Genomic DNA, 23125 nt, shown 5'->3' on the forward strand with positions numbered 1-23125 from the left:
ATCCCGCTGCACTTCGGGTGTGCTGACGCCTGCGATGTCCCCAAATGCGGGGTACTCGACTGGCCCTCACATCTTTGGGATACGGGAGGTACCGACAGGACTTGGATCATAAGAAACAGGAGCAGGATTTGGCCCTTTGGCCCGGCGAGTCATGGCTGACTGATTTTCCCCGTTCATTAATGAGCTCCAGCGTTTCATTCTAGCTTCTGCCCCCCTCCTTTCCAGCCCTGGTGAAGGCGAGAAACCCATGCAGTCACAGGAAGAAGGTACAACCTCCGGAGACGTCAGAGGTGGGGACTGAAACTCTAGCCGTCCTAAGACGGTGACTTTTTTTAAATTTCGAAGCAGATTATTCCATCCTGTTGCTGTTCACAAGCATGGAGCAACTTGGTTTAAAATTTATTTTCATTCCAATAGTACTGTGGGTGCACTCATACCTCAGGACCACAGCGGTTCATGGAGGCAGATTATTCCATTCTGTTTCTGGATACAAGCACGAAACAACTGCGTTTAACATGTATTTAAATTCCAGCAGCACTGTGGGTAGACCCATAACTCAAGGTGGCATCTCACCACCTTCTCAAGGGCAACTAGAAAGGACAATTAAATGCCCACAGCCCCTGGATGAATGGCACTACCAAAATGGAATCCATTTAAAATCGTGATTAAAATTGTTGCTCTGCACACACAGGTTGGTTTGGTAGTTCCACCCATTCCAGCACTGACTCACCACAACCTATGCAAAGCTGAAAATCTGTCATGAAACCACCAGCAATGTACTTACCAGTCTGAGCAGCTTTGGAAATTTTTCCCTGACCGCACTGTCAAACATTGCAAAGAGGGAGAGAAGTGAAACAAAGCAACAGTTTTTAAAACAGCGAGAAAATTCCCATCACATTGCCAATGGCCAGAATGGCCTCGCGTTCGACCAGTCACCTCCCCACCTTCATTGATCCGCATATACTGATTAAGACTTAAACTGTTCATTACAGTTTCACTGAATGAAAGACTGTAGACAATCAAGAGCCATCTCCCCAGTTGAGAAAACTCTTTGGCCTGGGTTACTCCACGAGGAAAGAGGTCAGAAAACAGATGGGGTGGTTTTCATGTTTCAGGTCATCTCATCTCGGTGTCAGACTGACCATGCCCAGGCCAATTGCTATGGTGGGGAAGCGGGAAAATTGTGCAAAATGTCCCACACGCCAAATAGTTAAGGCAGAGGGATCGACCTCTGGGCTCGTGGCAATAGTGGAATTAAAGAGGACTGCAATCAGTGGTAGAATTTTGATGGGTGCTGCATTTAAGGCTGATAGCCTCCTTAGTTTTAGGGACACTTCAATTACAGTTGAAAATAAGATCACTTGAACCATGAAGAGTTTCTTGTGATTAAATGCTACATCTCTGCACGGGTTAGACTGAGTGTAGACACGATCGCCTTCAGTTAACTACCTGAACTTCACAGTGCCAGTCTTCCAGACAGCTGTCACATTACCCACTCCAACCTGCTGAAAACCTCCCCAAGGGCAGCAGCTCGCCACTGACGATCGCTTCTACAACGTTACAGCATTTATGAAGTTGCAGGTGATAAAGCTCCACAAAGGACAAGATTGGAGGTGTGTTACTAAAAGTGACTGCTGATTCAGGTCTGGACATTCACGATTACAGATTAAGTGTTCCCACTGTCTCAAAGTTACTGAGAAGAATTGAAATTTTTTTCATGTCATCACTAAAGCCTGCTATGGCAGAGAGCTTTCTGTTGGTCTACATAGGCGATAGAACTACTTCCACAGGGCTTAAATCCTTTAACCGATGACTACTACGGTATTGAGAGAGAACTAGAATCTCTTCACACATCCTTGGGAGGCTTTTAAGAGGGAAAAACATGTTTTGCAACATTAAATCACTTCATTGGCATTGGTCTTTTGGTTACTTGGCGTGGCAGTCTGCTCCACCAGTTCATCACGGCTGATTTATTATCCCTCTCAACCCCGTTACCTCAGTAAGTTTCACTGGGCTTTTGGATACTTGGTGTACTTTGAATAATTAGACCATCGGAGCAGACTGAGGCCATTCAGCCCATCAGTCTGCTCCACCAGTTCATCACGGCTGATTTATTATCCCTCTCAACCCCGTTACCACAGGAATTTTAATGGAGAATTCATACTAGCGTTTCCTCCTGAAGCATTGGCAACCCGAGAGCCTGAAATTTACCCACTTGCTGTGTGGAAATCCCACTTGGAAGTCATCGGTTCAGATAAAGCAGAGGGCAGCTCGATCCCAGATGAACATGACTGGAAACTAGCCTATTTAGGCCAACTAAAAGCAATACTGCCTTCAGTCTCATACATATTTAGTGTCTGTTTACTTACCGAGCTATCACTCACCTGAACATCGGCGACAGAATACAGCATCAGTGTTGGAAAAAGAGATACCGACACTATGATTAGTTAGGATTGGGTAGGGAGAAGGATTAAGCCAATGTGATATCACCGAAGAGCTAGTTACTAATTCCATTCAAATGAATACTGAACACTGGGAGAAAACCAAAATAAACACTGGGTGCCGAATTTAGAAAATAATAAAGGCAAAAAAGGCCGCAGGAGATGGGATAAGAGATAAAAGGGGAAAAAAAACAAAAAAAAGAGAAAGAGGGCAGGAAACGAAACTGCTGTCCAAAGAATATCCAATGGGCTTTATCACGTCAAACTTTTTAGACTTTGCCTCCAAACTTTACTCCAAAAGGCAGATATTTTTGAAGATTTATTTCATTCCCTTATGTTGGACTTGACCGCCAAAAACCGCGGCTGCAAACTATGCGTAAAATTTCCTCAAGTGGCTTGGCTGGGGAACTTGGTTCAATCCGTCAGACTCCCAAGGTAGATGGAAAAGCCAGGAATGCATCAAAGCCACACGATTGCATCTCTCTGGTGAGGGGCAATGCACGATTGTGCCTGGCCTTCTTGGGTCGTTCCTCTCGAGGAATCTTACCCATCTCTGGCCAACAGAAAAAAAAACACATTCACTTTAGTCCGCTTCTGTATGTGAAAAAATGTCAGCGTGTAACATTTGAAATAGCAAGAGTGTACATGTGTGACTATGCAACACTTTTTAAGGAACACAGGAAGATGAACGCCTGGGAATAGCTTCACAAGCTTTGCACATCAAATTTCTCAGCCCCCAGCCTCAACATCAATCCACTTCACCCCGTTTTAAATCTCAACCATGAAAACAAAGTGCACCAGTGGATTCTTTGGAATGCAGTTCTTCATACAGAATTCCAAAAGTGGACAACAATTAGATATTAAGCCAGGTTTTCATCATTAGGCCTACTTTACTTTGAAAATAGGAAAAAGAAATTAGCTTCTTAACCACCTGGTGGGTAAAATAATACCTTCCAATATATAAAAGGAATAGATTTATACACTCGTACACTAGACTTCAGTCTCTCACATAAACTGACTGCGAGAAGCAAGCTGAACTTTGAAATTTGAACTAAATAAATGAATGAGAGAGGCAAATTACTTATAAATTGAAATATGTTAGCGAAAAATACAGCGTGTTCTTTTTCTGAAGCATCCTGAAACAATAGCTGAACAAGAGGTCCTTTCACTGACCTGACATAGGTGGCCTGATCTCGGAAGCTGCCACATAGCGGGTTCCCTTCCAACCAAAGCTCTTCCAGCTTGAAGCCTTTTATTTTGTCCAGATCCCTCTCAGATCTGAGCTAAACAGAGATTGACGTTGCATGGTTCTTACAGTGACCGACATGATTGAGCTATACAAAACAAAGCCACTATCCATGCTCCTAGGCACTTCCCTCAGGTACCTGCTTAAAGCAGCTTCAGTTTGAGAAGGCAAAGTTCTCCTAGATAAGTTAGTACGTCTCCTCTATCAAAGAAAAACCTCAAGTTTAGCGCAGCAACATTCACAAAGATCCCAGCAGTCATGCACCAACGCCCACTTTAGCCCCGCACTGTTCACCTTCCCCAAGAGATTCTGCAGATGCTGGAAATCCAGAGCAACACACAAACAATGCTGGAGGAACTCAGCAGGGTGGGCAGCATCGATGGAGAGGAATAAAAGAGTCAACGCTTAGGGTTGAGACGTTTAGACCTCTCCATAGATGCTACCCGACTGCTGAGTTCTTCCAGCATTGTGGGTGTTGCACTGTGTATATTTTCCAGACAGTTGCTGACCATTCAGTATCACAAATTGTTAAAATAACTCCACGCAAGGAGATTAAAACTATTGCAACCTTTGGATTTTAGCAAGTTTGAAAATTAAATATTAAAAACATCTGAGATAGACCAGCAATTACTTCAAACTTGTTCAGCGCAGTACAAGTTAACAATTAAAGACTACAGTTGTACATTTCAATGTTTCGTTGAAAGATTTGCCACCAAAACATGTTTCTATGTAGGAGCTTCTCTGCTTGAAAAGTTGTTGCACCCAATGAGTTGCTCCTTGGGTCACTGATGACGTTAGAATTTCTTAGCTTCTAGCAGAAGGAACCTTGTGACAAATTAAAATGCGTTATTCGTGTGCAGGTGAAGGCCAGGTTTCAGAGAATTTCCAGTAGGAAGGTCATTGATACAGCCAGTCGATTTGAGGCATTATCAAAGCACAGGCTTTGAACAATTTAGCCACTGAATCAATTCAGAACTATTTTACCAATCTGTTCCTGGCAGCCACCAAAATTATGTCCTTGCATCAATCAGCAGTTTTTTAATGCTTTATCAATGTCAAAAATGTATTGTTTTTAAAGTTGGACTGGTTGCTGCTTTTCAAAAGCAGACAGATCCTCAAAATGATGGTTAAAATCAAATTAATGAAGACAAATGGGCAGTCAACAGGCCGTTTGCTGGAGTTAATGTCGTAACACAGCAGTGATGAGTCTTTAGTTGTGGGTCCTCCCCAGTTTACATTAGCCCCGCCATGAACGGTCCCAAGCCCGGCTGCAAAAGGAGGAGGGTCGGACACAGGGCGAGAGAGGAGGGGGGTCGGACACGGGGCGGGAGAGGAGGGAGGGTCGGACACGGGGCGAGAGAGGAGGGGGGGGTCGGACACGGGGCGAGAGAGGAGGTGGGGGGGGTCGGACACGGGGCCAGAGAGGAGGTGGGGGGGGGTCGGACACGGGGCGAGAGAGGAGGTGGGGGGGGGTCGGACACGGGGCGAGAGAGGAGGGGGGGGTCGGACATGGTGAGCAATCCCATCCCGTAAAAAACACCAACAGAAACTCCAAAGAACTCATCCCTGAGAGAGGAAGGATATCAGGAAGATGGGGACAACTTGAAAATCTGGCCCAGGACAGAGGACCCTGGTGAGCGAGTGGCTGGTGTCTTATGCCCCAGTAGGGGGTGATGGGCTGAACGTAAAATGAGGTAACAAAAACCCAAAGTGCAACTCGTACTTAAGCGTGGCAGGAAGGATTTGATGACAGATGCAGGCATTTTCTACTGTGTAGGAATGTAGTCTGTGACTGCATTTCCAACTTGCAAGCTGTTCAGGTTCTAAATAGCCCCTCCGAACAGAACACAGGGGTCCGTGCATTGATTCCAGTCAACAACTCCAGGCTTGTCAACCATCACAGTAAAGGGGGAAAAAAGCATTCCTTATGAAGCAACTGAAGAATAGGAGACTAAAATCAATGAAAGGCAGTATCTACTTCACTAAGGATCCTCTGATTTAGGCAGTGCATAACTACCAATGCCTACATGAGAAATGTAACTGAGAGCTGGACATCAGCACCCACTCACCTCGTTTCTGGAAAGATTCAATATTTTCAAATTGGGAACTTTAGCAATCAGTTCTGCCAGGTCATCCAGTCGGTGGAGCTTGTTGTTGCCGAGGTTGAGGGAGAGCAGCTGGAAAAAGGCACACAAGGTTCACTCACACTTGCTTTCTGTCACAATCTGCGGCATTCCTAATGGGAGGTGCTGCTGGGCCTCCAAGTCAGAAGCAAACAATGTAATTTCTACAGATTGATTCTTGACGTGTTGAAAAGTTAAACTGCTAGGCTTTTATTTTGAAATATAACCCTGCTGAGTTTAATTCTGACGGGGCTGCTGCCTTTAAATTTGAAACTCTGTTGGATCACGAGGAGAGCAGCCATTTTGTTTTGGCAGAACTTTTAAGTCAGGCTGATGCACATTCACACAATCCTGTGTTGTCTTTCCTTTGTTTGTGCCACTGAAATCATTGTTCATAAAGGAGAACACTATCTGAGCAGTATTTTATGTTAACATTACGTAAAAGTTTATTCCTGATTATCAGTATAATCAACCAGCCTTGGTAATTTAAGGAATGCTGATAGGATATTGGGGTTCAGAGAGGGGTAGCATCTCTGGTGAAGGGGCTTGTCATGTCCACTCCAGGGCAGCTCTCTCAGCTTGGGTCCCCACTGGACACTCAGCTCTAGCCTGTGGCTCCAAGTAGCTGTTTGCATGAGACAGCGGCCACACCACCGACAGGCAGGCTAAACCGGCGGCCTCATACCCCGGTGAGATGGGGACACGCCTGTCCTAGCATGCGAAATCAGCTCCGGTGGACTGGACAGATGAGATCTGCAGTGAGGTCCAAGGCACTACAGCAGTGCTCTGTAGTGAGTGAAGGACACGACAAGGGACAGAAGACACCATGGTCATCCACTGCAACCAAGGAAGACCCCATCTTCTGACGCTTGCTCATAGCACTGGACCTGAACTTAGATTATGAAGACACGCAGTCCTCTTTTATTGTCATTTAGTAATGCATGAGATTCTGAGATTGAGAGAGTGGAACAACTTTTTCACTTTAAAAGCTCTTCTGAACAGGGTTCCTGTCACCATCGGGTATGAAGGACAATCACCACCTGCTGTTAATCTTCTCGAATACACAACTGTTTACTCATTCTCTGTATCATTTTGGATATGTTACATTTAAGTCTAGCTTCATATAATCCTAATTTCTTCAGAATGTGTGACTTAATCACCATAATTTTGCCTTATTAAATACTGACAGCATTCTTCAGGTTCGTTCTCAGTTTTACTCGTACTGAATTGCGTGTGTGTGTGCTGTCGACTTCTGCATTCAGTCAGCTTACTGCTGAATTGTGCGCTTCTGACTTCACACACAAGGACAGCAGTACACCATGGGTATGCTTTAAGGTATCATCTGTTGGAGGGTTGTGCTCGGTGAGCTGTGTTCTCTCTCTCAATGGTAGATGAGAGATTGTTGTTGATTCTCAGGTCACGGGGGCGGGGGGGAAGAGGGAGAAAAATAAGTGGTGGGACAGAGTTTTAACACCGCAAATCAGTGAGTAGTTTTGTTATGTCACCCCTGTCGCTGTGAAAAGGGTAAACCTCTTTTTCCACTTTCTTGGGGCGCGAGAGAGGGAGAGCGAGAGAGGGAGAGCGAGAGAGGGAGAGCGAGATGTCAAACTGTCAGGTGAACAATTGTTTTTTGTCGCACTGCAGATCATGGTCTTTATTGGAGGGTTTGCTATTGCTTGCTTGGTGGGTGGAGGGTGCTGATGCTTTTTTGCAGAAGTGAGGGGCGGGGTTGATGCGCTGGTACTGCTCGTGCATGGCAGGGGGAGTAGGGGGAGCTCTGAAGTTCTAACATTTTAGCAGTCTTTGGGACACTTCTGTTTTTGTGGATGTCTGCGAAGAATAAGAATTTCAGGATGTATATTGTATACATTGCTCTGATATTAAATGGAGCTATTGAACTATACTTTTATTAAAGTGTATTGTGTAAATGTAAGTTGTAAGGTAAAGGTAAATGTAAATGTGTTTCAAATTGTTCAAAGGTCAATATTTCACAATATTTAAAAGGCACTTGGACAGGCTCACAAATAGGAGAGTTTCACAGGGCTAGGGGCCAAATGGCCTGTTTTTTGTGCCTAGTGTTATTCAATGACTTCACTTCTAATGGCTCCTGAAATTTCTCCAACATGAACATTCCCTGGAAAGTGCATCCACGTACTGCTTACCTCTGGAATGTTTTCTTCTATTATTTTGACAATTGTTCTCATGGAATTCCTCCTGTTCAAAACCACTTCAATGTTCTGGGAGACAAGATCTAAACAAACATACACAGGTATATATTACTATAACCCCAAGGCCAGCACATAATAAACCTGCTGCCCCTCTTTAATGGGAAGGTGAAGAATCGTGCCATCCAACTGGACAGCCAGACTTTCCTGCTCTTTACACTCAGTGACCACTTTGTGAGATTCACCTGTACACCAGCTCACTAATGTAAATATCTGATCAGCCAATCATGCGGCAGCAATTCAATGCATAAGAGCATGCAGACACGGTCAAGAGGTTCAGTTGTTGTTCAGACCAAACATCAGAACGGGGGAAGAAATATGATCTAAGTGACTTTGACCATGGAATGATTGTTGGTGCCAGATGGGGTGGTTTGAGTATGTCAGAAACTGCTTATCTCCTGGGATTTTATCACACAACAGTCTCTAGAGTTTACAGAGAATGGTGCAAAACATAAAATATCTAGTGAGCAGCAGTGCTGCGGGTTGTTAATGAGAGAGGTCAGAGGAGAACAGCCTGACAGGTTCAAACTGACAGGAAGGTGACAGTAACTCAAATAATCACGCATTATAACAGTGGTGTGCAGAAGAGCATCTCTGAAGTAGACGGGTCACAGCAGCAAGAGTGAGTGTGTGTGTGTGTGTGTGTGTGTGTGCGCGCGCACACACACATAGATACATATTGTGACTACGGAAGTGCAGGGGCTGGGCATCCTGTGGTGAGAACTTGGCTCCTGACACTCCAAAAGATACAAGTCACAAGAATAAAGGCAGTTTCCCCACACTCCTTACTTGCCACTTATAAATAGTCACTCCTTTTGAGTGCCTTGCTGCAGGAACCCCAGTCCCTAACCGGTTGTTGTTGTCTGCTCTTAGTGGGGGCCAATACAGTTGACATTGTCAACCCTCTGCCCTGGGATGGCGATGGGAAGATCTTCCTGATCTTCCTACAGGAGAATTGGTGCCATCTCTTTGCTTTCTCCCTTCCCTCTGAGGTTTCTCCAAAACCTGAGACAGCTGGTGGTGTACTGGCATCAGCACCGGACCTAGAGGCCAGTAGTCCCGGGTTCCATCTCTGTTGGGTTGAGCGCTGAGCTAGCATTAAACAGACCGACAAATAAACCCGATGCACAACAAGGCACGCAAAGGAACAACTGAGAGACCCATGCACCAGATTCTGGGTGGAAGGTGTGCATGAGAATGGGTGAACCTGAAACTGGAAGGAACTGACTGGTTGCCTGCCCAAACCCAAGCACCATGACTGTCACTGGCATCACACGAACTTGCTCTGGGCATCTAGGTTCATTGTTAAGCGTGGTCAGAGTCTTTTATTTTGAAGAACAAAAAAACCCCAAATCCATACCTGGGTCACTGCGTATACTGTTTAAATCGAGGGCCTGCTGAGATCCATCGTAACGCTTACTCATGCATTGCTGTAAAACAGATGGGTTGCACCGGATTATTGCCTTAGAACATAGAAGGAGCCCAATACTGCCTCTCAAAGCAATTCCTTCATGCAAATTGTCTCACACATACACATCTCCATCTGGTATGGGAGCAGACGACCATCGGACCTGAAGTCCCTACAAAAGACTGAGGACAGCGGAGAGGATCATAGGGGCCTCCCTATACTATCCATCGAAGACATTTATCAGGAGCGCTGCATACGCAGGGCTTTTAGTGCTACTAAGGATCCCACCCATCCATCCAGCATCCTCTTTGACTTTCTACCATCAGGCAGGAGACTCTGATACATTAAAAACAAGAACAGCCAGGATGAGAAACAGTTTCTTCCCTCAGGCCATTAGGTGTCTGAACTCCCTGCCACATTGCCTTCGAAGTGTCACTAGTAAATCTGTTCCGTACCTTACCATATTTAATATTAATGCACTTTAGTTTGTTGTTTATGAGTGATTCATCTGTAGATTTTATCCTTACCTTCATAAGTTACTGTGCCCTGGTTCGGAGAAATGTTGTCTCATTTCTATATACAATATACACTATATACATGTATATAGTTACAATAACATATACGTGTATATAACGTATGTAACCATATATAGTTAAATGACAATAAACTTGACTTGGCATGACACAGAGTGCCCTAATTTTCCCCGTAACCTATTCTTCCCCCTCATTTCAAAGTTCAAAGTAAATTTATTATCAACGTACACATATGTCACCATCTACAACCCTGAGAATCATTTTCTTGTGGGCATTTGCAGTAAATACTAGAAACACAATCGAATCAGTGAAAGACCACACCCAACAGGACAAACAGCCAGCGTACAAGAGAAAAAAACTGTGCAAATACAAAAAGAAAAAGTAGTAATAAATAAATAAGCAATAAATATTGAGATGCAACTTTGCAACCGAGTCCATAGCCTCCAGAGTCACAAGTTAATGCAAACATACATCTGATTGTGACTCTGCCATTACCCCTACGTGTTAGGGACGACTTTTAAAGACCATTTGGTTCAACACCTACATAAATGTAGTGACTTGGAGAAAAGCAGAGAACCCGTAGAAAACCCTGTCTTCACTCAGACAATACCAGAGGTCAGCACTGGACCGAAGTTGCATCTGTCAGCTACACCGCTGAGCTACTGCCCCCCAGACAAAGGAGAATTACACTGCAACCTATGTACAGATTGATCAATGTTTGCCGATAAAACAGACCTCTTGACAGTATCAGTTGATGATGTGATGGGATGGAACACACTTGTCCTTGTTCATAGCAGTCCGTTCTACAGCAAACACACATAACTGACAGGTATACAGTACTGCGCAAAAGTGTCAGGCACATATATATCACCAGGGTGCCGAAGACTTTAGCACAGCACTGTATTTGTCAACGTGGAGTGGACAGCAAGTTTGTCAATCTGGTGGGAGCAAAAGATGTTGGGAATGGTGAGGGTGGAGCACCGTGGGAGGGGTGGGGGACAGGTGGCAGAGAAGGAGTGTCTGGGACGGGTGCAGACACACCCAGTCCTGAGACACCAGGCAAGGTCATTTGATTCCGAACAATTGGTTTATTGATCATTACAGAATGTCTCTCTGGTGCTCCCCTCTCCCTTCCCCTTTTCCCAACCATGATTCCCCTCTCCCTGTCCCCTTCCCACTCTCAGTCCACAACAGAGACCCAGATCAGAATCAGGCTTATCATCACTCACACATGTCATGACATTTGTTTTTTTTTGCAGTAATACATAAAATCATTGCAATACTGTGCAAAAGTCTTGGGCACTCTATCTATATATATTTATACAGCAGAGGAAGAAAAATTTTCTCCTGGTGTACAGAAGGCACACAAGTTTAACTTTAATTCATTCTTGGTTGCCCTACAGCACCAAGGTCTATGGTTAATACTGCTGGCAGCCACCAATGCCTGGGAAGGGCAATGCATTCATGAAATAACAGATACACTTCAAGTGTAATGTATTATCTGCTCAGCATTTCAGTGAATGTAATTGACAGGATTCACACCCGATTCATCTGCTACCCAACCGCCCCACAATTCATTCTTGTCTCATCTTCCAGCTATCGCTAGTTTTAGAAACTGCTTCACACCGATTAGTCAAATTTAATTGGGGAAATTAAACTTATTCTGTGCACTTTTGGTTGCCTACCTACAGGAGAGATGCAAATAAGGTTGAAAAAGTACAGAGAAAATTTACAAGGATGTTGTCAGGTCTGGAGGACATGAGTGATAAGGAAAGATTGAGTAGGCTAGGACTGTATTCCTTGGAACATAGACGAATGAGAGGAGATTTGATAGAGGTATACAAAATTATGAGGGTATAGGTAGGGTACATGCAAGCCGGCTTTTTCCACTGAGGTTGAGTGAGACTACAACTAGAGGTCATGGGTTAAGGGTGAAAGGTGAAATATTAAAGCGGAAATATCTAACTCCTGTGGAATGTGGAATGAGCTGCCAGTGGAAGTGGTAGAAGTAGAGTCGATTTCAGTATTTAGGAGAAATTTGGATAGGTGCATGGATGGTCCAGATGGGAGGAGGCAAGTTAACTGGTTTCAAACAGACTAGATGGGCTGAAGGACCTGCTTCTGAGCTATAATTTTCTGTTCCTCTACAAAACCTCCCAGCTAAAACTGTTGTGTACTTTATAAATTAATCTCTCTCAGAAATTACCATTTCATAGCAACTGTGAAAATGCAATTCAAACCAAAGTCACACACAAACTGGTGGAGGAACTCAGCAGGTCAGGCAGCATCTATGAAGAGGAATAAAGAGCCGATGTTCCGGGCTCAAAAGGAGGGGAAGAAGCCAGAAAAAGTGGTGGCGGAAGGGAAGGAGTACAACACGCACCACCGCCTCCTTCCCCCCTTCCTTCCAAGTCTTGATGATGGGCCGTGCCCTGAAACGTTGTCCGTTTATTCATTCCCATGCTGAGTTCCTCCAGCATTGTGTGTGTGTGTGTGTTGCTCTGGATTTCCAGCATCTGCAGAACTTTTATCAAACAGAAGTCAGAGAGGACTGCACCTTGTTGTTGCGAAGTTTGAGCCAGTCAGCCTCTCAGACATATTCCACAATCCAGTTAGTTCATCAGCGACCTTATTTGTCTATTCCTCCTGATCAGTTCACCGCGACAGATCCAAAATCTCTGCTTTTTGGATGTCGACCCCTGCCAGTGAAAATGTTCTTCCCCCACCAAATTTTCAGCACTTCCTTTGAACACAGGAGGGGTCCATTTGGCCCATCGGGTCTATGTGGGCCCTGAAGGCAATTCCATTCTCCCCAACTAATGCCCCACATGACCCCTTCTCCCCACGATCTTTGTCATATATAGATCAACACGGAGTGAGCTGAATTGTTTACATTAAAAACTAACACACACAAGGGTGTGCTGGGGGCAGCCAAGTGTGGCCAACATTCTGGGGTGCCAACCTAGCATACCCACAATGCTTGGCAGAGCAACACAGGGCACAAGCAGCAATAAAACAGCAGTAAACACAAGCAACACACACACAAAATGCTGGAGGAACTCGGCAGGCCAGGCAGCATCTGTGGAAATTAACAAACAGTCAATGTTTTGGCAGCGACCCTTCTTCAGGACTGGAAAGGAAGAGGGAAGGCAGCAGAGTAAAATGGGTGGGGTGAGGGAGAATGAGGATAGCTTGAAGATGAGAGGTAAAATCAAGACCCGTTCCTTCCACCCACACACACCGTCCTTTAACCCCAGGACAATCCCATTAACTTCCCTCAGATTCCACCACCACCTTGTCCTCAGGGAAATTCACAGTAGCCAATTCATCTAGCAAGCCTCATGTCTATGGGATGATACTGCAGCACCCTGGGGAAAGCTGCTCGGTTATAGGGAGAATGTGCACGTTCCACACAGAAACCCAGATCGAACCTGGGTCACTGGAGTCCAGAGGCAGTGACCTAGCTCGCTGCACTAATCTGCCCACCTCTTTGTACCTCCACATATGAGAGGAATCCCAGACTGTCTGCACTATCCACTTCAATTCAGTTCCTCAACTCTTGTACATCTTCTCCACATCTTCACAAAGCCTGACCATCTTCACTCAAGCATAGTTTTCAGGACAAAGCAATACTTCAGCCAAGTTCTAACGCGAAGATTCAACCCAAAATGACAACGACCTCGACTTCCCTCCCCACAGACGCTGCTCAAATTGTTCACTTTCATTAGCAGATTGCTTGATACCCCAACCAAGGTCTAAACTGTACTGAAAAATCCTCCCTGCAATCTACGTTCACGCTGACTACAGATTACCTGAAACAGAAACCACTGGATAAAACCATAAGACATAGTAGCAGAAATAGGCCATTCAGCCCATCGAGACTGCTCTGCCATTCCATCATGGCTGATTAATTGTCCCCCTCAACCCCATTTGTCTGCTTTCTCCCCATAATCTTTGACGCAGCGACACGAATCCAAGAACCTCTCGCTCTCCTCTGCGTTTGCCTCCATGTGTCAATCTTCGACTCTAATCGGCAAGAGATGTAGTCGATCATGGCCCCACATCTTGTCTCTGAGCTTCTCCTCGTGGTAGCTTGTGCTCGCGTTTCTCTCCTGGAGTTTCTCGGGGACAGCAGAACGCGAGCTTACTTGATTGAACTACAGACTGTAAGTCCCAGGCTCCAACAGTTTCAAAAACAAAATTAAGATAAAAAGAATAACTAGATCTAGAAAAACTGAAATGATTGACTATCTGGAAAACGTCGCCTGAGGAGCTGCTGTTTGCTGGTGCCATATTGAACAGAACTTGCTCTCCTCAGCCATCTATAAATTCGAATCCCACGGGCTCCTCAGCAGACAAAAGTGTCTTACCTTTATGTGCTCTATTTCTTCTGCCTTGAGCTCATTTGCAATGGAAGGTGGTGGGTTTGACTGGTCTATCAGGATCGCAATCTGTAAAAGAAGAGAAACACACCATTTTTACAAGTTGGGACCAAGTTTCATTTGCATTAATATGGCATCTTTCACAACTATCAGATGAGACATAGGAGCAAAATTAGGTTGTTCTGCCCATCGAGTCTATCCCATAATTCTATCATGGCTGATATATTACCTCTCAACCTCATTCTCCTGCCGTCTCCCCATAACCTTTGACACCCTGATTAACCACAAAGCTCTGCCTTTAATATACCCAATAACTCTGCCTCCAAAGCAGTGTGTGGCAAAGAATTCCACAGATTAACCACCCTCTGGTCCTAGACTCCCCCACTATAGGAAACATCCTCTCCACATCCACTCTATCTGTGTCCTCTGGTCCCAGACTCCCCCACTATTGGAAACATCCTCTCCACATCCAGTCTATCTGTGTCCTCTGGTCCTAGACTCCCCCACTATAGGAAACATCCTCTCCACATCCACTGCACCTAAGCCTATCAATATTCAATAGATTTCAATGAGCTCCCCCCTCGTTCTTCTGAACTCCATTGAGTACTGGCCCAGAGCATGGCACTGTACTGCTGTCATAAAAAATAAAAAATAAAAAAAACAAATAGTGACATCTCTGAGAGTTGATAAACCTGATTCTGGTTGAAAGGCCTAGAGAGTGTAGATGTGGAAAGGATGTTTTCCACGTGGGAGAGTTGAGGACAAGATGACACAGCCTCAGGATAGAGAGCTTCTGCTTAGAACAGAAATGCGGAGAATTGATTTAGCCAGAGGGTGATGAATTTGTGGAGGCAAGGTCGTTGGGTGTATTTAAGGCAGAGCTTGATAGGTTCTTGGAATCAAAGGTTACGGGGAGAAGGATCAGCCATGATTGAATGCTAGAGCAGACTTGATGGGCCAAATGGTCTAATTCTGCTGGAATGTCTTATGGTCTCTATTGTGGACTGAGAGTGGGAAGGGAGCAGGGAGAGGGGAATCATGGTTGGGAAAAGGGGAAGGGAGAGAGGAGGGAGCGGGAAGCACCAGAGAGACATTCTGTAATGATCAATAAACCAATTGTTTGGAGTCAGACTACCTTGCCTGGTGTCTCCGGGCTGGGTGTGTCTGCACCCATGCCATCCACACCCCCCCCGCCCCCCCAGCTCTCCTCTGCCCCTGCGGCACCCCACCCTCACCATCCTTTGCTCCCGCCACATTTACAAACTTGCTCTCCCCTCCACGTTGACAAACACAGTACTGTGCAAAGGTCTTAGGCACCCCAGCTCTATGTCACATGGTGACATAGATGTACTTTGATAATAAATTTACGTTGAACTTTGAGATATTGTTATTGTGAGAAACACATAAAGCCAGTCACCCGGTAAGAATCTTTGCCAGTAATCTTCCTGGATATTTGTCTCAAAGCAACTGCTGCTGTAGAATCTTCCACAAAGAACACCGCCCGGTTACCATCATAATGGAACTGTCAAACACAAAAATTACCACTGAGAAATAATGCAATTCAATCCATCCCGCACAGTGAGTCCTAAATGACAGAAGCGCCGGCCCAAAGTGGGCTCCTTACAAATTACATTCTGTTGCTTTGCCAAAGGCGATCGATCTACGTCCATCAGAGGTTGAGGCAGTGCATGCCAGCTAACAATGTTATGATAATATAATTCCCCTCCGCTATCAGATTTCTGAACAGAGAGTGAACTATAGGCATCCGTTAGTCTCGTGAGACCGTGGATTTGCGCCTTGGAAGGTTTCCAGGGTGCAGGCCTGGGCAAGGTTGTATGGGAGACCAGCAGTTGCCCACGCTGCAAGTCTCCCCTCTCCACGCCACCGATGTTGTCCAAGGGACCCATACAGCTTGGCACCGGTGTCGTCACAGAGCAATGTGTGGTTAAGTGCCTTGCTCAAGGACACACACGCTGCCTCAGCTGAGGCTCAAACTAGAGACCTTCAGATCACTAGACCGACGCCTTAACCACTTGGCCACGCACCAACACAATACCACACCATTTTTATTCTCTTTTTGCAGTAATTTAATTCAATTCATTAATTACAGGGAATTCCAGTTGATTGGGACACATCTAGACCAGCACGTTTTGGCCCAATTAAGTGACTGCCCCAATTAGCCGAAGTTTCATGGAAACAGTTAAAAAGGTGTGTAAAAAGACAAACTGAGTAACAGATTTAAATGAAACACAGAACAAATTAGAACACTACCAATAGTACTACAGTATAAAGCTGTGTATTAGTTCCTAATAGTTATCACTGCCGTGTTCTTTTGGTTGACTGTAAATGAACAAAGTCAGTGCAGATAATGGACTGCCTTCATACAATACTTTTTTTTATTTGGATAAGGAATTCACAAATATCATGTACTTTTTTCACACATATAACCTTTTCCATTTTTTTATATGTATAAAACTATAATTATTTATACATTCTTAAGTACACATTGAGATGATATAAAAGGAAATTAGACACTTAAATAGTTAATTATGTATTGCTGTAATTCTAATCTATTAGGCTACGTAATGGTATTAGTTGTTAAGAAAAATAGTAATAATAGTTTCCATATAACTCTTCTTGACCATTTCCACTGGTCCAAAATGTTGTATGTAAGCCTATGTAACAACCATTGTAGGTGTTTATATCCTAACTTTGCTCATGCTTGCTCCTGCCCGCAGACATAATTATCCAATCCCTATGTACTTATTTACTTAATTTTTTCATTTTTTATCCCTTTCCCAAATCTTTCCCTTTACTTGTGTTAATTCTCTATTTTCCAAAAGAAAACAAAAAAAAAATTTAGACTAGGGGTGCTTACGTTAGCAATATTACTGTGTTGATGAGAAGAGCATATAAATCATTAGGAGAGTCTTCTAAAGTCTGCTCGCACTGGGGTTATATATTCAATCCATTTATTCCAGATTTGATAAAATTTTTCTTTTTGAATTCTCAGGGAGTAAGTCAACTTTCCCATTTTAAATATTTCCAAGATAATTTCGTTCCAATCTTCTAATGTAGGTGGTATTGGATTTAGCCATTTTCTAGTGATTGATTTCTTACTTGCCGCTAAGAGGGCCTGCAGCAACTTTATATCTTCCTTCTGTTCAAGAAACAAAACATGCCCCAAATAGAGCGTCTCAAAGTTCAGAGGTATCTGGGAACTAAGTACCTTAACTAATGTTCTATGAATACCTTCCCAATATAGACTTAATTTAGGGCAATCCCAGAAAATATGAAAATGATTTGCCTCCTTGGAGCCGCACCTTCTCCAACACATCACGTTTGTATCTTTATATTTTTCCTGATATGGGGTCTTGAAGTATCTTATAATGTTTTTCCAACAATGTTCTCTCCAAGTCAAAGAATTAGTCGAGGACCATTGAAAGCTGCAGATTTTCCCCCAAGCCTCCTCTGAAAGTACCAACCCCGCTTCTTCCTCCCACTTCTCTTTAATATACAGTGTATTTACATTTTTAGCATGGGAGAGTGCATTATATAGGCGAGAAACTGATTTACTAGGTATTGAACTGCAAACCGAATTCAGAATCTTGAAAAATTCTAATTCTACTGTTGATAGGTCTGTATATCTACAACTCTGGTTAACAGAGCTTCGTACTTGAAGGTACCTAAAAAAGTCATTGTGTTCTAGGCCATGTTTGTCATGCAATACTTTCAACGAATGCATCTTGCAAATTTTCACTTTCAATAGTCAGGGTGACTCTCGACACCTTAAATCTTACAGAGCTCCTGACTTGAGGTGGTGAAATAGTTTCATTTCCCCTCTTGGCCCTTCCTGGCGTCTCTGAGCCGCAATGCTGGAAGTGAGCAAACAGTTCGGAATTGCTTATCTCTTGCCAACTATCAGCGACAAAAACCGCTGCTTCTGTAACCCGAACACACGCTGGCGACACTATCTGAAAACGGTTTGCTCTGAGCATGGTGCAGTATCTAATGGCCACACAAGAGTGCACGTCTGCTGCTAGTGAGAACCTGCTTGGCAACAGTCCCCTGCCCAAGTCAAACAACACATCATCCTGAGTAAACGAAGGGAATCCTGGCTATTTTATCCAATAGTTTTTGTTCTTTAAGAGTTGTCCCAAATAAGTGGCTGCCCCGATTAACTGGAATCCACTGTATATTTCCCATTGTAATTTAGAGTTTTTCCATGCACTGTACTGCTGTCATTAAACAACTAATTTCATTGACACAAGTTCATGATATCAAACCTGATTTTAATTAAGATAATTTTTTTTTGCTTTACTAAAACAAGCCCACGTTAAAACAACTGTTGAGAAGCCTTGATTCATGTGGGTTCAATTTCAACACTTGAGAAGTTTGGCCACGTACACGGATGGGAGGGATATGGGCAGCTATGGTCTGGGTGCAGGTCGATGAGGCTAGACAGGTTACTGGTTCAGCATGGACTAGATGGGCTGAATGGCCTGTTTCTGTGCTCTTGCATACAGATTAGCACGGTATATTTCCTTTGGCCCACAACACTGAGCCAACATCATCGGCATATTTTGTTTCTTTTCTTTCCCCTTTATCATTTATCATTCAGATTCTCTCTCCTTTTTTTTGGGTGTGTGCCTGTGTGTGTGTGTCTGTGTGTCCGTGATGATGTCTTTTTCATGGCCTTTTTCAAGGCGCGGAGCGAGGGAGAGACTGTGTGGTCACTCCTCACACAGACATTTTTGCTGTATTTTCCCTTTATTTTATGAGGTCGAGTTGCGATCTCGACACTCAACCCGGCACGGATGGAAAGCATACTCGGGAGCCTCCGCTCCCGGGTCCGGCGCCGATGTCGTTGTGCCACCAGCCGGCAGGACAGAAGAGAGCTCATTCCGGTTACTGATTGACAGCTGTCAAGTTTGGCTCAAAGAGACAAAGTTAGCTCGTATTGCTCCTAACTAGGTTCCTTACCACTGTTATATCCGGGGTGGGGGGGGTGGGGGGAGAGGGGGGGGGTGTTAGTGGTGGTAATGGGGACAAGCTCCCACTACCTATTAAATGCTCCCAATGGCATGCATCTCAAATAGGCTCTGACAACAAAGTCCAGCTCCTGGCCTTCACGTGTGGCTTGGCTACGAAGCCCGGTGGAACCATTTCCACTGACAGGGGAGGGGCAAAGGCGGGTTACTGGCGCCTTAAAACCAGTCGCTTCGGGCAGACGGGGCTCGTCAGCTGCGGTTGGCAGCTCATCTAGGGGAAGGAAAACTCTGATCTCAAACCTCCATTGCTTTGCGGCTCTGCCCTCTCATGGGGAAGGCTTCGGGAGTAAACCCAGAGGGGAAATCTGGAGCTGGAGTCCCCAAGGCAGTCCCTCATTGAGTCCAGTGCTGGTGCCAAGATGTGTCGGTCTCTGCCATTCCTTTAGGCTCATACGCTGTGTGGAGAGGGGGAGCCTGCTGCATGGACAACAGCTCACTCTCCGTATCGTACTGCCCTGGGTCATGTATCTAGACAGCTGGGGTGCAATATCCATGCCAACTGTTCCTTGCATAAGCAAGAAGGTTCAATACATCTCAAAGGTTATCCGAATTTCAGACTGAGCAATTTAAATAGCCCATTTCCGGATGAATTAGTTGACAAGTAAATGACTGGCATGGGGTGTCCAGGGAGGGGTGGTACATCTGGAGAAGGGGCCTGTCACGTCACCTTGGACACTCAGCTCTCACAAGTAGCTGTTTGTACATGACAGCGCCACACACACCCTGGCCCACTGCTTCGGCAGCTGAGGGTGGTTGGTGGCCTCATACCCCGGTGAGACAGGGACATGCCTGGTCAAGCACGCATAGTCGGCTCCGGCAGGCTGGGCGGATGAGATCCAACGGCCAAGGAGGCGGCACTGCGACGCTCCGACGACAGCAAAGCACAGGACACGGCACAGAAGACGTCAGGGTCATCCACTGCAACCAAGGAAGAGCCCAATCTGTGACACGTGTTTGTACCACTGGATCTGGACTGAGTCAAGTGCCCCAACGTAATGGCTTTTCCATTTTTTAAAAACTCTCCACCACAGGTTTTCCGTCATTGCTGGACGCGATGGACAACCAGCAAATGGGTAATGTTACCTCATCTGCATTGCACTTTCTGACCCATTTCAAATCTGCCAAAAGAACTCATTAATTTATTCAGACACTACACAGCACAGAATAGGCCCCCTGAGCCGTGCTGCCCAGCAATCCTCTGACTTAACCCGAGCCTCATCACAGGACAGTTTACAAAGACCAGCTCAGCTCCCAAACTTTGGACTGTGGGAAGAGACCCACGCAGTCATGGGGAGAATGTACAAACTCCTTACAGACAGTGGTGGGAATTGAACCCAGGTCACTGGGACCAAAAAGCGTGCTAACCACGACACCACCATGTCGCCCTACAGGGATACCATTTCCAATGATGGTTGAAATGTCCATGTACAGACTCACATTCTGCCGCAGTTCCCAGCCAGTGGCACCAGGAATCACTAATGTTTAAAAGCAGAAGTTTTAATGTTTCACTCCTACCAGTGTTCAGTTATACTGAATCAAGAGCAGTAAAAAAAAATCTAATGTCACTCCAGCATTTCCTGAACGAGTTGCCATCATCCCTACCTGGACGGGCGTAAACGGAACAGAGGACTTGGCCTCCAAAGTTGACAGAAGCCAAGACTTCTCGTATGCCTTTCCATGGGGAATCTGAGGAGAGAAAGATCAGTTCTATTTATTTGTACATCAAAACATAGCCAAATGTGTCATATCACAAGGGATCTGTGGAGGAGAAAGAAAGATCAGCTTTATTTGTACATTGAAGCATACAAACGAGTTCTTCACAATGTGCTGGGGGCAGCCCACAAATACTACTGGCGCCAACATACCACACCCAGAACTCAGTAATCCTAACTGATACGTCTTTGGACTGTGAGAGGAAACCCACGCGGTCATGGGGAGAATGTACAAACTCCTTGCAGAGAGCAGTGGGAATGAACCCTAATCGCTGGCATGCCCCCAATACCGCCAAATGCAGGCAAATGGGACTAACCCACCCTCAGTGGAAAAAGCCTGCTTGGATTAACTTTATAAACTTCTATCAGGTCTTCACTCATCCTCCGCCTCTCCAGAGAAACAATCCAAGTTCTCAAACCTGTCCTTATAACTCATACCTTCTAATGCAGGCGACACCCCGATAAACCTCTTTTGCACTCTCCACATCCTTCATGTCATGAGGAGTACTTGTAATGGAACGTAAAGCCTCCTCATCCTTCATGTAATGGAACGTACGGCATCCTTTTCATGACAGTTTCTAAGTTTCAAACTGCCCCGGGAGAGGTTGAGACTCTCTAGACTTCACCAGGAAATCTGCTGGGGTTTGTCTCTGGTGCTCCCAATGTGGTCTCCTCTACGTTGGTAAGAAGTGTTGTAAATTGAGGGACACCTACGCTCCACCTGCCAAATGCAGAACTTCCTGGTGGCCTAGCGTTTTAAATTCAATTCCCATTCCGTCATGTCGGTCTACGGCCGTCTCTTGTGCCAAGGCAAGGCCACTCTCAGGGTGGAGTGCAGCAACTAATATTCCCTCTGGGCAGCCTCCAACCTGATGGCATGAACATTGAGTTCTTTCCAATTAAAAAAAATTCCCTACTGCTCTGCACTTCTTCTATTCCCCACCCTGGCCTCTTACCTCTTCTCACCTACCTATCACCTCTCCCTGGTGCCCCTCCTCCTCCCTTTCTCCCATGGTCCACTCTCCTCTCCCATCAGATTCCTTCCACTCCAGCCCTTCGCCTTTCCCACCTACCTGGCTTCACCCATCTCCTTCCTCTCCCTCCCCCACCTTTTTATTCTAGCATCTTCTCTCTTCCTTTTCAGATCACAATAAAGGTCTCAGCCCAAAACATTTACTGTTTATTCATTTCCACAGATGTTGCCTGACCTGCTGAGTTCCTCCAGCATTTTGTGCGTGTTACTTTGGATTTCCAGCATCTGCAGAATCTCACACGTTTAGTATCTCTCAACCATTATTTCTGGATTAGTTGACCAATGAATTAGTGACAAGGGCACCACATGTGCAAAAAGGAAAAGTGAATATTAGCACAGATTGAACTGGGGTGCACAAGGGCGTCAGACTGCAACCCCTGCTGCACACTTCTACGTCTCAATCTCCTTCACGAAGGGACTGAGAAGTTACCGGCCATGTGTTTGCATAAGGCAGCGCCCAGGAGTTCAAGTCCTTTCAGGACTTGACCACTTCAAACCACCGATTGCTTGCTGATGGACCAGCTGAACTGCGTTTTTGGTATGGTTACTATTGGCAACGGGGCGGGGATATGTTGCTACCAAAGGTGCTCCTTCCCCTGCTGGCCTGCAGGTCACCCTTGGACAAGGTGTGGCAGCTGCTTAGCCCCCCGATCAGGGTCACGTGAAGCGGTGGGAGCAGGTGGTGGATGGTCGTATGAGCAGCCGGTGCAGATCACAAGTCCTGGTTATGCAACCACTGACACCAGGCAGACAATCTCTGAAGAGTATTGATAATGGCTGGGGTCACCCGTCTTGTGAAGACACTGCCCAGAAGGAGGCAATGGCAAACCACTTCTGTAGAAAAATTTGTTAAGGGCAATCACGGTCATGGAAAGACCATGATCGCCCACACTATATGACACGGCACAGAACGAAGCTTGGAAAAATAGAGGGAAGACATTCATATTTACTGAATTAGGAGTTGGAAAAGT

At 45.2% G+C, this 23125-nt stretch overlaps 1 protein-coding gene across 1 annotated transcript in view; it reads right to left on the bottom strand.

The window, feature by feature from the left end:
* Positions 1-23125, bottom strand: part of LOC134341356 (nuclear RNA export factor 1-like) — an 86653-nt gene that overhangs the window by 23599 nt on the left and 39929 nt on the right. The window contains exons 4-11 of the mRNA XM_063039219.1: positions 21012-21095; positions 15776-15880; positions 14347-14427; positions 9396-9465; positions 7973-8061; positions 5757-5864; positions 3615-3724; positions 785-821 (exon numbers count right to left, since the gene is read on the bottom strand). Of these exons, the coding sequence (XP_062895289.1) occupies positions 785-821; positions 3615-3724; positions 5757-5864; positions 7973-8061; positions 9396-9465; positions 14347-14427; positions 15776-15880; positions 21012-21095 (684 nt within the window). The remainder of the gene's footprint in view (positions 1-784; positions 822-3614; positions 3725-5756; positions 5865-7972; positions 8062-9395; positions 9466-14346; positions 14428-15775; positions 15881-21011; positions 21096-23125) is intronic.

This window comes from Mobula hypostoma (assembly GCF_963921235.1).
Source record: "Mobula hypostoma chromosome 30 unlocalized genomic scaffold, sMobHyp1.1 SUPER_30_unloc_3, whole genome shotgun sequence".
In the NCBI taxonomy this organism is placed as follows: Eukaryota; Metazoa; Chordata; class Chondrichthyes; order Myliobatiformes; family Myliobatidae; genus Mobula; species Mobula hypostoma.